This window comes from Gossypium arboreum, chromosome 2 (genome assembly GCF_025698485.1).
Source record: "Gossypium arboreum isolate Shixiya-1 chromosome 2, ASM2569848v2, whole genome shotgun sequence".
Lineage (NCBI taxonomy): Eukaryota > Viridiplantae > Streptophyta > Magnoliopsida > Malvales > Malvaceae > Gossypium > Gossypium arboreum.
Genome location: NC_069071.1, coordinates 57,203,897 through 57,218,628, shown reverse-complemented (window position 1 = coordinate 57,218,628; position 14,732 = coordinate 57,203,897). Strand labels below are relative to the sequence as shown.

The 14,732-nt window shown below is 33.4% G+C and overlaps 1 protein-coding gene across 2 annotated transcripts; it reads left to right on the top strand.

The window, feature by feature from the left end:
• Nucleotides 1-3,279: 3,279 nt before the first annotated feature.
• LOC108483921 (ubinuclein-1-like) lies at nucleotides 3,280-10,082 on the top strand. Of its 2 annotated transcripts, none has more exons than XM_017787465.2 (13): nucleotides 3,280-3,856; nucleotides 4,142-4,231; nucleotides 4,319-4,411; nucleotides 4,552-4,628; nucleotides 5,139-5,748; nucleotides 6,328-6,427; nucleotides 6,530-6,642; nucleotides 6,769-6,852; nucleotides 7,476-7,601; nucleotides 7,891-8,025; nucleotides 8,121-8,168; nucleotides 8,709-8,810; nucleotides 9,220-10,082. In XM_017787465.2, the coding sequence occupies exons 1-13, from the start codon at nucleotides 3,596-3,598 to the stop codon at nucleotides 9,688-9,690; spliced, it is 2,310 nt and encodes a 769-aa protein (XP_017642954.1). In that variant the 5' UTR covers nucleotides 3,280-3,595; the 3' UTR covers nucleotides 9,691-10,082. The 2 variants fall into 2 exon arrangements, with proteins under 2 accessions (XP_017642954.1, XP_017642953.1); XM_017787464.2 differs by having other exon boundaries at nucleotides 6,766-6,852.
• The last annotated feature ends 4,650 nt before the right edge of the window (nucleotides 10,083-14,732 follow it).

Here is a 14,732-nt window from a genome sequence, read left to right as displayed (position 1 = left end):
TCCCTACTGCTTAGGGGGTTAAGGCTCACCGTCTTCGATCTGCTCCACTACTGCTTAAGGAGTTGAGATCTGTAATTTCCAGCCTGTTTCCTTACTGCTTAGGGGGTTAAGGCTCACTGTATTCGATTTGCTCCACTACTGCTTAGGGATATAAGATCTGTAATTTCTAACCAGTTTCCCTATGCTTAGGAGGTTAAGGCTCACCATCTTCGATCAATTCCACATTGCTTAGGGAGATAAGATCTGAAATTTTCGGCCTGTTTCTCTACTGCTTAAGGGGTTAAGGCTCACCGTATTTGATCTGCTCCAGTACTGCTTAGGGAGATAAGATTTGTAATTTCCAGCTTGTTTCCCTACTGCTTAGGGGGTTAAGGCTCACTGTCCTCGATCCGCTCCACTACTGCTTAGGGAGATAAGATCTGTAATTTTCAGCTTGTTTTCCTACTGCTTAGGGGGTTAAGGCTCACCGTCTTCAATCTGCTCCACCACTGCTTAGGGAGATAAGATCTGTAATTTCCAACCTCTTTCCCTACTGCTTAGGGGATTAAGGCTCACCATCTTCGATCTGTTCCACACTGCTTAGGGGGATAAGATCTGTAATTTCTAGCCTGTTTTCCTCCCGCTTAGGGGGTTAAAGCTCACCATCTTCGATCTGCCCCACTACTGCTTAGGGAGATAATATATGTAATTCCAGCCTATTTTCCTACTGCTTAAGGGGTTAAGGCTCACCGTCTTCGATCTGCTCCACTACTGCTTAGGGAAATAAAATCTGTAATTTTCAGCCTGTTTCCCTACTTCTTAGAGGGTTAAGGCTCGTGAATTCACCGATGTTGCTACATTGTCTTCTAGGGACATGACCTGTAGAATCGGTTTCATGTATCTATGCTTATACCAAATAATTAGGATACTATGATCGAAATGAATCAAATGCTCCTAACTAGATGTGATGCTTATGTCAAATAGTTAGGATGCTATGATCAAAATGAAACCAGTGCTCCTAACTAGATGTGTTATGAATGATATATGAATGCAAAAATATAAATGATTCTCTTTAAAAGGTTAATGTATCATTGCTAGTTGTTCATCAGTGCCTTATAATTGACGTATTACACTGCCATCTTATTTGGCTAGTATTCTTAACAAAAAACCCAAAGAAACAATCCCATTCTGCTTAGCAAGCTTGCCCCACTGTAGTTTTAAAGTTCCCTCCACTGTACCTTCTAGATGTGTTATGAATGATATATGAATGCAAAAATATAAATGATCCTTTTTAAAAGGTTAAGGTATCATTGCTAGTTGTTCATCAGGGCCTTATAATTGACGTATTACACTGCCATCTTATTTGGCTAGTATTCTTGACAAAAAAACCCAAAGAAACAATCCCATTCTGCTTAGCAAGCTTGCCCCAATGTAGTTTTAAAGTTCCCTCCACTGTACCTTCTGGGACATAAAGTTTGTACTTCTCACTGCAACTTCAGGGGAATAACATTTGGTTTATTCTATCCATCTTGCTGCAGCTAAAAGGTATAGGATTCGTACCATCTTCTTCAATCAAATGATCTGCTACACCCCTCTCTGAGTAACATGACCAGATACGTATGCAGAATATTAATTTTTTTTCGAGCTGATCCCATTTAATGCTTGAGTGAACATTGCTCGTCATTCGTCGAGGTTGTATCACCGATAGAATATCTTGTATCTAATACTTTTGATAAAAATATAAAGAGATAGTCACAATTTAGACTCCTCTTTCCAACCCCTAAGTTTGGTAAGTTCTAAACAATAGTCCTCTTTCAGATTCTTGTATTATTTAGAAGCTTCCAGAGTAATATGCAGAACCTATTTTGTGAAGGTATTATTAGTCCATTAATTATTATTTCAATGCAAAATGCTTGAAAAAGATCATAACAACGGATAAGAGAGAAAATAACTGGGAGCATAGCTCGAAACAAATATGTTAATCAAAAGATAGCAAACGTAATATCTTGAAAAGAATAAGGTAATCAAAGATAGCAAATTTAAAATAGGTAAAAATGGAAAACTAGATGCCCCAGATATTGCAGCTTGAGCTTCTTTGTACTAAATTCTTGAGGAACATTTTAAGCTCAATTTATGTTTAAGGAATCCAGAGTACTTTGTCGATGCCCCAAGACGTGGCATACTTCTTCATTGTTAATTCAGACATAGTAAGATTATTGTATACCCCATTTTGATCCAAATTTGAGCCGCCTTTTTCGGGCTTTCAACTCAAATCCCCTTTGGTCTCAAGGCGCCCTTTGCGGGTTTCCGCCTTGACCTCTCCTGTTTCTTTTTCTTTTTTTTTGTGTGTTTTTTTTGAAACTATTATCTGTGACTGAATCTGAGTTCACCGAATTGGGCAGGTCCTTGCCATCCATCTCGAACAATATCAATGCTCCTCTAGAACAGGCCTTCTATACTACATAATGTCCTTCCTAGTTTGGTATCCACTTTCCTCTAAAGTCCTTTTGTATAGAAAGGATCTTCTTCGATGTCAGGTCCCCAATTCTTTAGTATGAACCCCCTTTGTCGTAAGCCCACATCATCTGTCCGTGCTGAATATCCTTCAAAATTGACTGATCATATCAGGATTGGATCCATTCTACCTCATCCAACTTTAGTTCGAGCAAGACTCAGAGAAAAGAAATAATGGATAAAACACTTCCATTCCACAAACTAATGAGAAAAACATTGCCCCGATGAAGGTCTTAACCGACGTTTGATAAGTATAGAGGGTAAACGGTAACTTCTTTTGCGCTTTTGCGCCTACTTTCAAATATTCTAATTAAATTAGTTAATATTATTATATTTTAGTAAGAATATAAAAAATTATTACAACTTGTTGATATTTTAATAAATGAAATATAAATTCTAAATATTTTAAGTATTAAATATTAATTATTTATAAAATTTAATTAGAATATATTATTTTATTTTAAATATTTAGATATAACTATTAAATATTTTAATTAATATTTTAAAAATATTTTTATTTTTAATTAATAATTTTAATAAATTTGTAATTAAGTACCAAGAAAAAATGAAAATATTATATTATTAGAGGGGTGAAAAGTAACTAAATACTAAAAGTGATTTTGGGTTAGAAAAATTAAAAATTTTAGCCTAATTAAAAAACAATTCTAAAAACTAAAATTTCAGAAAAAAACTTGTTTCACACAATTTTCTTCTAAAAATATTTTTAGAGCAAAAAGTACCATTTTTTTAACCCCTTAAAAGCCCTAGTGTGGTCGCAAAACAAAAGCAAACCACGAAGGCTTAAACCGATCTGACCTGGGATTATCTTATCTCATGGCATGTGACTCCACTCACCCTTTTAACCGTCTCCCCTTCCTCCTCCAGAAAGATAAAGAAACCGCAAGAAAAATAAAATAAAAATTAAAAAAGAAAAGAAAATACCCTTTTCCCTTTTTTTGCTTTTATCCCGCGCAATTTCTTTTCACTCTTCTTTCCCAATCAAATTCCCCTAATTACTCCCTTCTTTCACTGATTATTCTATGTTCTTTCCTTTTAATTAACCCTAGCAATCCCAATCGGCTGACCTGAACCTGCTTCCTTCATGGACGATAAAACTGGTGGCGCTGCCGGTGGTACTGCTGAGTCCTCGAGACTGGCTGCGCCCAAGGTCATGAAGTCCGGTGACCGTCAAGTTTTCACCGTTGAGCTCCGGCCTGGTGAGACCACGTATGTTTCGTGGAGGAAGCTTGTTAAAGACGCCAACCGGGCCAATGGGTCTTCTGCCGCTGCATCTGTCTTGACTGTCCCGGCTCCTGAGCCGCCTCCTAATGCCCACCCTAATCTCCAGTCTCGCATCGCCCCAGTAAGACCCGCTTCTTCAATCCCTATTCAGTTGTAATTGCATTCTTTTTTTTTTTAAATAATCATTAGTAACTTCTTTAATTTTCTTATACATGCATGCGCATATGATGTTTAACTTAGTTGTTTTGGCGGCGTTTAGTTTAAGAAAGCGTGCTTGAATATTTTGGTATATTTGAATGTGTTATTATTATTTGGCTGCCAAGCAAATGTGGGAAAGTGAAAGAAATTCTGCTAATCGTGTTTTTTTAATTACTTCTCCGCCATAATCATGCTTGACAATATTTAGGGACAAGCTGCTGAAAAAGAAGCCAAAGATGAAGCACCAGGTCCAAATCGTTTCAGTGCTGTTATTGAGAAGATTGAACGTCTTTACATGGTATTTCTACGTTTTATTATTGTGTTTACTAGCATTAAGAGATGCCCTTTGCATCATTTATGAATGAGAAGTGGAATTCTTTATCAGGGTAGAGATAGCAGTGATGAGGAAGAATTGGATGAAACTCCGGATGATGATCAGTATGATACAGAAGATTCTTTTATTGATGATGCAGAGCTGGTTAGTTCTAAAATCTATTTCTTCTATTTTTAGTCTATGTTGGTTTTTACTCAGCGGTAGTAGGATTATTCTTCTTGTAACAAGGACTGTGCATTGTAGTTTTACTGCTTTGTTATGTTGCTTCATTGCTTGTTGTGCAGGATGAGTATTTTGAAGTTGATAATTCAGCCATAAAACATGATGGATTCTTTGTTAATAGGGGAAAGTTGGAAAGAGTGTGAGTTTCTTTGGACTTCTGCTCCATTCTTTCTTCTTCTTCTGCATTGGTTGGTGAGAACGATTTAGTAATAATTCTTTTCTTATGGCTATTCATATGTATCCTATAACATACCAGAAGCAACCATACATTTCTTATCAGTTAAAGCTAGGTTATTAATGAATTTATTTTCTCTCTTAAATGGAGACAAATTCAGCTTGAAGACTAAAACAAAAGGGGATCCATAGTTAGGCATGCAATGCAACTTTGACTCCTGATAATATTATGAACATTGCTACACTTATTCTTTGTCCTGTAATGGGTGTCAACGACCCCTTGCTTGTCTTGTAGAAGTAACCTTATATCATTTTAAATTTTTTGTTTCTTGTCTCATTGCAATGCAGATGAAGCTAGTATTCTTGATTTATCATATTAATTTTATATTTCTTTTTCATGTTGCAGTACCATTAGTTGATTACATCCATTTATGCTTAACTAATTTCTTCTTTATTTTTTGTTCTTTTTTTCAAGAAATGAACCTCCTGCGATACCTAACCAGCAGCCAAAAAAAAGGCGAAGAAAAGATACTTCAAAACCTCCTAGTGAGAGTGATGATGGCCATGTGCCAAATAAACATGTAAAGACAGTAAAGGTGACTGCTGGGAGGGTTGAACCATCTCTTGGGAAGAATAATTCTGATTCTGCTCAGAATTTGACTACATTAAGTGAACAACATGGAGATGTAAAAGCTCAGAACCAATTATCAGTTTCTGGTGTTCCTTCCAAGAAGAAATCTTCTGAGACAAGAGTAGCATTGGATTCTTCTGCATATTTGAAAGTTCCGAATGGGGATACTTCTGTACCCTTGGCAGATGTGAAGGATACTGAAAAGTCAAAGATGGGATTTGTGCAGTCAAAAAATGTTGTCAGTAATAAATTGAAAGATGCAACTGGTTCCTCTGATGTTTTGCAGCAGAAATACCATGATAAGAATGCTTATGCACAATCCAAATCCCAACATGGAAAACGAATTAGCAATGCTGATGAGCTTGAACAATCATTTCGACCAAGAGAGAAAAATGGCATCCGTGAACTGCCAGAAGCTAATATTTCAGATGGCAAACATGCTATGCAGACTGCAGTATGTTACCATTTTGTCCCAACTTATTTTTTGACAAGTTGCTCCTTTTCGCAGTTTTACTTTGGCTGGTTTGTTCTTATTAGTAATAGCTAGTAGCTACATGCCCTAGTTTGAGTTTTGACACGAACACAGGCTTCTGTTAGTGACAACCTACAACATCTGGAAACAGTAGGAGTTCAATACCTTTGTGTGTTTAATACAATAAGAAAAGCTCGAACATACATTTACACGACATCTTATTAACTGAAAGAGGGTGCTAAGTATTAAAGATAGAATTGAAACAGATCTGCTTTAATCTTTATAGTCTCTCTTTTTTTCACTCTCTGTTTTGGAAATCATAGTCCCTCAAATTTCATTTGAACAAAATGCGGATTGCTGGAAACACACTGCGAAGTTCAAGGATCTCATAGACCTTTCTTTGTCAGTGCGTGTGCATCCGCTTGTAGTGCAAGATATTAGAGTAGAGGTTTCTGCTATATTCCAAACTATTGCTCATCAGAGAGACGTGAGAAATTATTTTTGCATTAGATATTAATGTTATCATACCGGTTTTGATTTTATGTGTAATATATCATGCAGAAATCTTCTCACATGTCAAAAAAGGATGGTTCTACACTTAGGCCCAAAAGTTCCATTCTTGAAAAGGCCATTAGGGAGCTAGAGAAGTTGGTTGCAGAATGTAAGTTTATATGTGTCTTGTGCAATGTAATTATGTAATTCTGTAATTGTAAATGATTCCTTTGAAAGTAATGTTCTTATTCCTCCTGTCCATATATTACAGCAAGGCCACCTGCTGTTGAAAATCAAGAAGCTGATGCTTCATCTCAGGGTATTAAGAGGAGATTGCCTAGAGAAATAAAGGTCAAGCTTGCTAAAGTTGCTAGATTAGCGGCGGTATGGGACTGTTTTGAGCAGTTTTTGTCCTGTAAAATAACTCATTTTCCAACTGTCTTTTCCAAATAGCTTGATTGCGGCTGAAAAAAAATGAAGTTTTTCATTTCTATTTGATATTTGTAGCAGGCCAGCCAGGGGAAAGTTTCTAAGGAGTTACTAAATCGCCTCATGAGCATCCTTGGTCATTTAATACAACTAAGAACACTTAAGGTATCTTTCTTTTTTTATCAATGAGTAGGATACCTACCAACTCTTTACACTTACTAAATCAAAGCTTGAAAAGGGCTTGGAATAATATCTTGTTATGATTGCGTGTCAACATGCTAATTACTCCCAAGCCTAAATATAGTTTCTGCCTACTCTCCCTTTTCTACTTATGGACCTTGGGCTTGTAGTTCATGTGATGTAGCTTTTGTTTCAATGAAGAAAGTTTCCATCTTATGTTTGATTACTTGCAACTGTTGTAACTGCTACTATGGTCACATTTTACTGTAATTTAGTGCATATATATTGCGTTTTGAATCATACAATCAAGCTTTTCAGATTTTGAGGATTGTTTGTTTACTGCCAAATATGTGACCAAGTCTTTTGACTTTTAGATGAAACTCCTGTCTTTTATATCAGTTATCATCTTATTAAATTGCAGATCTGGCAAGAGAATTAATGGAGCATGACAAAACTATGTAAAATTTGTGCATTACTATTTTTTGCTTTTATGAAAGACTAAACCTTCTTGTTTGCTCTTAAATGATCCTTTTCAATACTGAGTATCAATTTGTATCATCTGTGTAGATTACATATCTATGAATATTGAGACAATATTTTGGGTGCAGAGGAACCTCAAAGTCATGATTAATATGGGTGTCTCGGCAAAGCAAGAAAAAGATGCTAGATTTCAACAGATAAAGAAGGAAGTCATTGAGATGATAAAGACAAGAATTCCTTCTTTTGAGACAAAGGTTTATTTACTCTTCCATCCCCCTCCATTCTTATGCCTTTTCTCACCTTCTCGTCCCATGCTATTGTACTTCATCTTGTATCCCTTTTTATTTTCATGTGGATTGTTTAGTTTAAATACTGTCATTGCAGATGCCATGACTGTTTTCTCCCTTTTTTTTTTCTTTTTTTTTTTTTGATCCTGCTATATAAGATCAATGATCTTTGATCTTGTTCATAGTTACCCTTTTATTATCAACTAAAGTTAGAATTTTGCTGCTCTTGATAAAAAAGTTCATAACTGTTTTTCAGATATTAGAGCCTCCACCTGGAGCTTCTGATGATTTTCAAGGAACTGGTTCTGAAGAAAGAGTTAATAGAAGGAAATTTGGCATGGATGCATCGTTGGAGAACAAGATTTGTGACCTTTATGACCTCTATGTTGATGTAACCATATGTCCTAACCTTTGAAAATTTTCAGCTCTGTTTTGGGAAATTTCTCTACTTAATGAATCTTAAGTTTTATTGTTTATTTATTGCAGGGATTGGATGAAGATGCAGGTCCTCAAATTCGAAAGCTTTATGTGGAGGTTGACTTATTGCTTCTCTCTCTACTCCTGAAGTTATCATAGTCATAATGAATTTCTTTATATAGCTGGCATTAGGCATCTATGAGGGTGGCAAATATGTTTCTGCAGTTACTGTTTTCACTTATCTTTTGATAGTATCACTCTCTCGCCTTTTGGTTTTAGAGGAGAAGTGTGCATAAGATTGTTGTGTCTCACTTTTATGTACTCTCTTTGCATTCTCTTCCTCTTTAAGTGCATCTTCTCTTCTTATGACTGAAAAAAACCTTAACACTTCTTGTTTCTCAGCAAAAATCCATAGAGTTTGTCCTGCATTTCATTGTTGTTCCTTTTCAAATAATTTGAATCATCTTTTCATGTTTCTTCTTGAGCTCATTTTCTGATGTTACCTTTATCAGATCTCTTTTTCTTTGTCTTGGACATATTCCTTCTGTATTAATTCATTGGTGATGAAACTATTGATTCATTGTTGTTAATGCTTAAGCATGGTTCTATTTTCTATGTTACATCGTTATCTTACATTTGGAGCTAATATGTGAGCAGCTTGCACAGCTGTGGCCAAATGGTATGATGGACAACCATGAGATCAAACGTGCAATTTGTAGGGAAAAGGAAAGACGAAAAGCAAGGTACAATAGATGTAAGGTATGTAAAATCGCTTTCCCATTTTTGGTTCTTGTGTCAGGTGTATTTATTTTATTTATTGGCATGTCTATGTTTTCAAATTAATCCGTATGGCTTATACAGACTGGATCTAATCCACAGTATTTGAGGTTTCGTTGGGCTTGGAAACCAAAAATCTTTATTTTCTAAACACGTTAGGCAACCTAGCCTGTCTTTTTTTTATCTTTAGGGTCTCAGACCAGTATTTGGTGGATGCTGGGTGTTTTTATGGCCCATGTTCTCTATTCTTTACAATGTATTCAAATTTATTGCTTGTTGGTAATGAGATGAGATGATGGACTTGCCATTTCTCTGTAGACAAAGATGCTTATTTTCTATGATTTGTCCGTTGCTGTTTGCTTATTGTGTTCATTTTTGTCTTTCTATCAAGGAACAAGAGAAAGTCAAGAGGAAAAAAATAATGGCACCGGGATTGGAGGAGAGTGTTCGAGTGGAGTCTGCATTGAGTGCTCAGCCACAGCATACTCGAGAGAGGTTGGCTACTGATTCTGCTAGTCAGGTTTTACCTTCAACTAATAAATTAACATCAAGCACAACAGCCGCTGCCGTCCAAATCCCCGGTCCCTCTACAAATGGTTCCAGTTTGGACAGGGTAAAACAGGAGAAATTAAAGGGCATTTCAAGCAATGCCATGGAGGAAATAAAAGTAGCAGATAGCTTGCTTCCAAAGAAAAAGGTAAAAAGGAAGCCTGAAACGGAGTTGGATGCTGCTCATTTCCGTCCAGAGAAGTCATCTTTGCAGCCAGGTGACGACAGGCACAAGTCCACGAAGCAGCCTGTGAATGCTACCCCGAAATCAAGCCTTCTGCCGACTACTACAAGTTTCGAACAGTCAAGCTGACATCATGTCTATTTTGGGCTACAAAATTATCATGTCCATTTCAGGGTCTGAAGTTTGAAGCAGTGAAAGCTAACATCATGTCATCCATTTAGTGTAGAAAAATGGGAGTGATATTTTCATCTTTTGTCCGATCTGACCTGCTGAGTACCATTTTTGTAGTTAAAAAGCTCTTTGTGTTGCAGTTGCAGAGTGAAGAGCTGTAAGTAGGAGACGGCAAAAAAGAAGAAGGTAGTGGTGCTAATGTATTTGTAGCAACACTTTTTGCCTTTAGATCTTTCCCAAACCAGTAGTGCTTCTCATTTCTTTCCCCACTTAGTTAGTTTTATTGTTTTTCATTTATTATTGGTTAAATGGTATAAAAGATTAAATTAAGCTTCCATCCTTTTATTGCATCCGTATAGCTATGGTTGAACATTATTTGTCCACCTGGATCTCATTACACATCAAATGTTTTATTATTGAATGCCAAGTTTTTCACATTTTGGGTGATTTCGGTGAAGGGCAAAAGAAAAAATACAAGGTAGGGAAGGGAAAGAGAATCATATTTAACATTGTGTTTCTTAAACTATTTATAAATATAAATATAAATATTATCTTTTCTTTTCTTTTTAAATTTTTTATTCTATATGCAAAAATTTATTTGTTCAAATTATTTTCGTTGTCAATAACTTATATTTTTCAACTTATTTTTTGGTCACCTCAATTCATCTAAACTAAAATTTCACTTAAGAAATTAAAAAACTTAAGTTCAAATATTTACTACTTAATTGTTTTTTATTTTATTTTTCTAACTCAAAAATAGATTTAGAATTCACAATTTATCAATTAAGGAAAAAGTAGTTAAAATAATTATTTTAAATTAAAAGGAGAAACTCTCCTACCATTGCTACTGGACCTATAAGTGATGTGATAAAAGGGTGTATAAAACAATTTTTCGTTGTTATCCTATATAGCAAAAAACAATAAAATAATTAAATAATACTCTACATTATCTTAAGTCAATTTGTGGAATTTTTATTATTAATGTGGACAGAATAATTATATTAATTTAATATCTAATTTAGTTAAAATTTATTTTGTTTTTAAATGATAGACTATTTAGGATTCATTACAAACCTCTGAATCCTATTATTGACAATATTTTAAAAATAATTATTAATTAATAAAATTTAAATTTCATAATTTTTTAAAACACTAGTAACTAAAAACCGAAATGTGGAATAGAATATAATTATAAGTAGCAACATGAAACCAAAACATAGAGGTTAAGAGTAAGTATTGATTTTTACCAAAAATAAAAAGAAACTACTATGAAGAGATGATATTGCAATAAACAATAGAATCAATTGAAGTGCATCAAATCAAAAGGGTTTTCTTTGTATTTTCTACCAATCACATAACTCTATTCTAAGAAAAAAATCATGATTACATTTAGCATTCTAAACATTGGAGAGTGGAAAATAACCTTTATTCCTTAAATAATTTATGAAATTGAAAAGTTTACATTTGCATTTGGTATATAATATTTTTCTAACTTCAAAGTCATAAAATTTATTCAATTTTAAATCTAATCATATATTAATTTTGAGATAAAGTTTATTTTATTTCAAATAAATATATTAATATTATCTAAAACAAGCATATTAAATTGCATGTTTGTTTATAATAAATGCTAAAATTAATAAAGTGTTTGGTGAAGTAAATATATCAAAAGTACTTTTTCAAGTATAATAAATGTTGTAATTATTATTTTGTGATAATCAAACTTTTAGCAATCACGTTTGAATCACATTCCATCAAAATTTTAATATTGGAAAATACTCTTACAAATTTAAAAGTATAAAAGATGTTGTTTCAATATAAATATTTATTATTTTGTTTATTTTAATATTGAAAATATCAAATATCAATATTAAATCTTTTAAGAACTTTAATTAGCTATTAATTTTGGGGTACTGCTATCCCCTTATCAAGATATCAATACTTAAAGTCAAGGTGCCAATATCAAAATCCTATGATCGATACCGTACTGCTCTCAAGTATTCATTCAGATACTAAATTTGAAATATTGATACCCCTATCTTAGGTGCCAATACTCAGCTATAGTACAATAAAAACCTTGACACCTAAGTTACTTTTTATACGGGTAACAACTTACTACTAAGCTTCATAAGTGATTACTAACCTTATCAAGATATCAAGGTATCAAGTCACTGCTAAGCTTTGTAATTTTACTACCTCGGTACTTCAGTTTTTGGATGGCATAACTTTGCCTACAATAGTGAAACTCATAGTATAATCAAGATGAATAAATATCCTCTCATCACATTGCATGGCTCGTGAAAAAAGGCATATGTGTACGAGTCATTTGTTTAGAATGAATGGTTTTATTATCATATGTTAGTAATATATTTTTCCATGATAGAAGATGCAGTGGTTACCATAAAATAAAATATAATCATATTGGATGAACAAATTTAACCTAAAGGGATAAAGCATATCCTATGAGGGTAGTATATTAATGACAAGATCATTGGACGAGCAAATTTATAAGTCACTTTCGTAATGGTATATAAGTCCCTCTGCTAGCTCAATGCAACCCTTTATAGATTGTATCTAGAATCGATACGTTGAATGAATGAAAACAGCGAAAAAGAGAAATACATTGCATGTATTACTATATATAGTAATGCAATTTCTCGCAAGTGATAAGAGATGGCGTACAAATATTTAATTGATTATAATTAAATAATTAAAATTCAAAGTGAAAATTAAATTAAGTAATCACCATATTTTTACAGAACGAGACAATTAAATTTATTTACTCATGGATCCTAGTATGATAAAGTCGTCATAATTTTAACGAGATTAGAATTGGGTTGAGAAAATAATCGATTAAATTCATTTTAATTAATTAAATAAATAAATTTTGGAATAGAAAAATAATTATTTGGTTGAATAAATTATATAAATTGGTTTAAAGACCGGATTACCCATATAATGATATCTAATACATTAAAGATCCAATAAAAACCCACTTGTATTAGGGTGGGTGGCACAATAGGATATTCCTAGTATGTGTCTCCCACCATGTGATGTCTCAAAGAGACTCAATATTTTTTTATTAAATATTATTATTTTCTCTCTTCTTATTCAAGTAGAACTCTTATGATTTTTTTCCTATAAATAGAAACTATGGATTAAGTCAAAATACACAAAACTCTAACCATAGTTACTTTGCTGAAAATTAGTAACATTTATTTTTCCCAAATAATTTCTATTTTTCGTGAGAACTTGATTTTGATTTCTTACACATAGAGAATCTAACTTTCTCACTGGAAAGTTATAGTTTTCCTTTTGTGATAGTATCGTGAATTAGAGCTCGCGCTTTAAGCAAACTAAGGGTTCAAGAATAGCGGAGACAATCGTTTTAATTGAAAGCCAAGAATCAATAAGTCCCACTAAGTGAAAAGCATCAGTACTAATTTGATAAATTTTATTGGTAAAAATAACACAAATGGTTCGAATTTTAGAAAATATTAAATTTCTGTTGTGCTAACAAACATGTTTTCTAAACTTATTTTTAACATAAAATAAATATTTGATAAAAGTCTTGCCCTTGTAAACTTAGTAAAATATTTAGGATATGGTTGTCATGCTAATAAGGATAAGATTACATGCTTTGAAACAACGATATGATACAGAACAATGATATGATATGGTGCCTATTTGGCACAACACTTAGTTGCACTATTTGGGCCCATTACATAAATATGAATGGTGTTAGGGTGAATGCACGTCTAGTGCAATATGTGAGGAGTTTGAGTGGGTGTTCCGAGTGTTTGAGTCTTATATTATTAGAGTTTACTAATGTAACACTCCAAAAAAAATTTAGTACAATTAGTGGCATTTTTTCAAGAACTACTACATTAAAATTATAAAGAAATTCAAAGATGAGACTAATAAAAGGAATTTTAAGAAATTAAATTAATTTGAAGTCAGAATTTAATGAAGAAAAATTATGGATGTTAAAATGTGGAAAAAATTAAATCAAAAATTGGAAAAGTATGAGGACTAAAGTGTAAAGTGACCAATTTGATAAATTATGGATTGATAATTATTTTTAATATTAAGTTGACATAGGATATGTTATTGTATTAAGAAGGGCAAGTTTGGACTAAATTAAATAAAATGAAATTTACAAGGGCCAAATTATAAATTTTCCATTTTGGTTAAGAAAGAATTAAAATCCAATTTTACTTAGTTGGGTAGCATTATGGATTTTATGTGTTATGAGAAGAATTAAAGTGTTAAGATGTATTAAATACAATATCAAATAATACCAATTAGATTATGATTGAGATTTTGCATAAAAGCTATTATTAGTTATTGCAAATAATATCAAGATCAACAATACTTTTTCAAGAAGCTGTATTTCAATATTATTCCCTTTTAATGCAGCTATAGTCGGGTCAAATAGCTATGTACTTAGCAACAAAACTGTCTTTGGTTGCTTTCTCACAAGTAGTTTACTTATATGATAAACAAAAAGTGTATTAAAAAATTACTTAGAATTTTTTCCGATGAACGACACTGAAATTTTGTCTGATGATCGGATTGGTGAGGGAGAAGACTCCACCGCTGATCGCAATACCAAAAAAGTTTGCTTTAAAGATGGAAGTGATGAATCTCAAGCAAATATGGTGGTGGACTCGTCTCCGGCAAGCGGAGTTTCATGGAAAGATAAACTCTTAAGTGGATTGGCTTCTAACTCTCTGGATGGTGCTGCTAATCTTGATTTAGAGTTTGAAGAAGAGGACATTCGTAGATCTAGCCTTAATGGTATTCCTACCATTGACTTCTCGAATCGCATTACCAAAATCTTAGTCAAAGGAATGGAACTCACCGTGGTGGTCAAGTTGCTTGGACATAATATAGGCTATGGGGCTCTGTTTAACCGTATCAATAGTCTCTGAAAGCCTACACAATCCTTTCGTCTAATGGATGTTGGTAATGGATATTACCTTGTTCGTTTCCAGTGT

Coding starts and splice junctions, on each gene's coding strand:
- LOC108483921 (XM_017787464.2), top strand. CDS start 3,596: ATGGACGATAAAACTGGTGGCGCTGCCGGTGGTACTGCTGAGTCCTCG. Junction 4,629..5,138: donor AGGGGAAAGTTGGAAAGAGT/GTGAGTTTCTTT, acceptor CTTTTTTTCAAG/AAATGAACCTCCTGCGATAC. Junction 6,643..6,765: donor AAGTTGCTAGATTAGCGGCG/GTATGGGACTGT, acceptor TGATATTTGTAG/CAGGCCAGCCAGGGGAAAGT.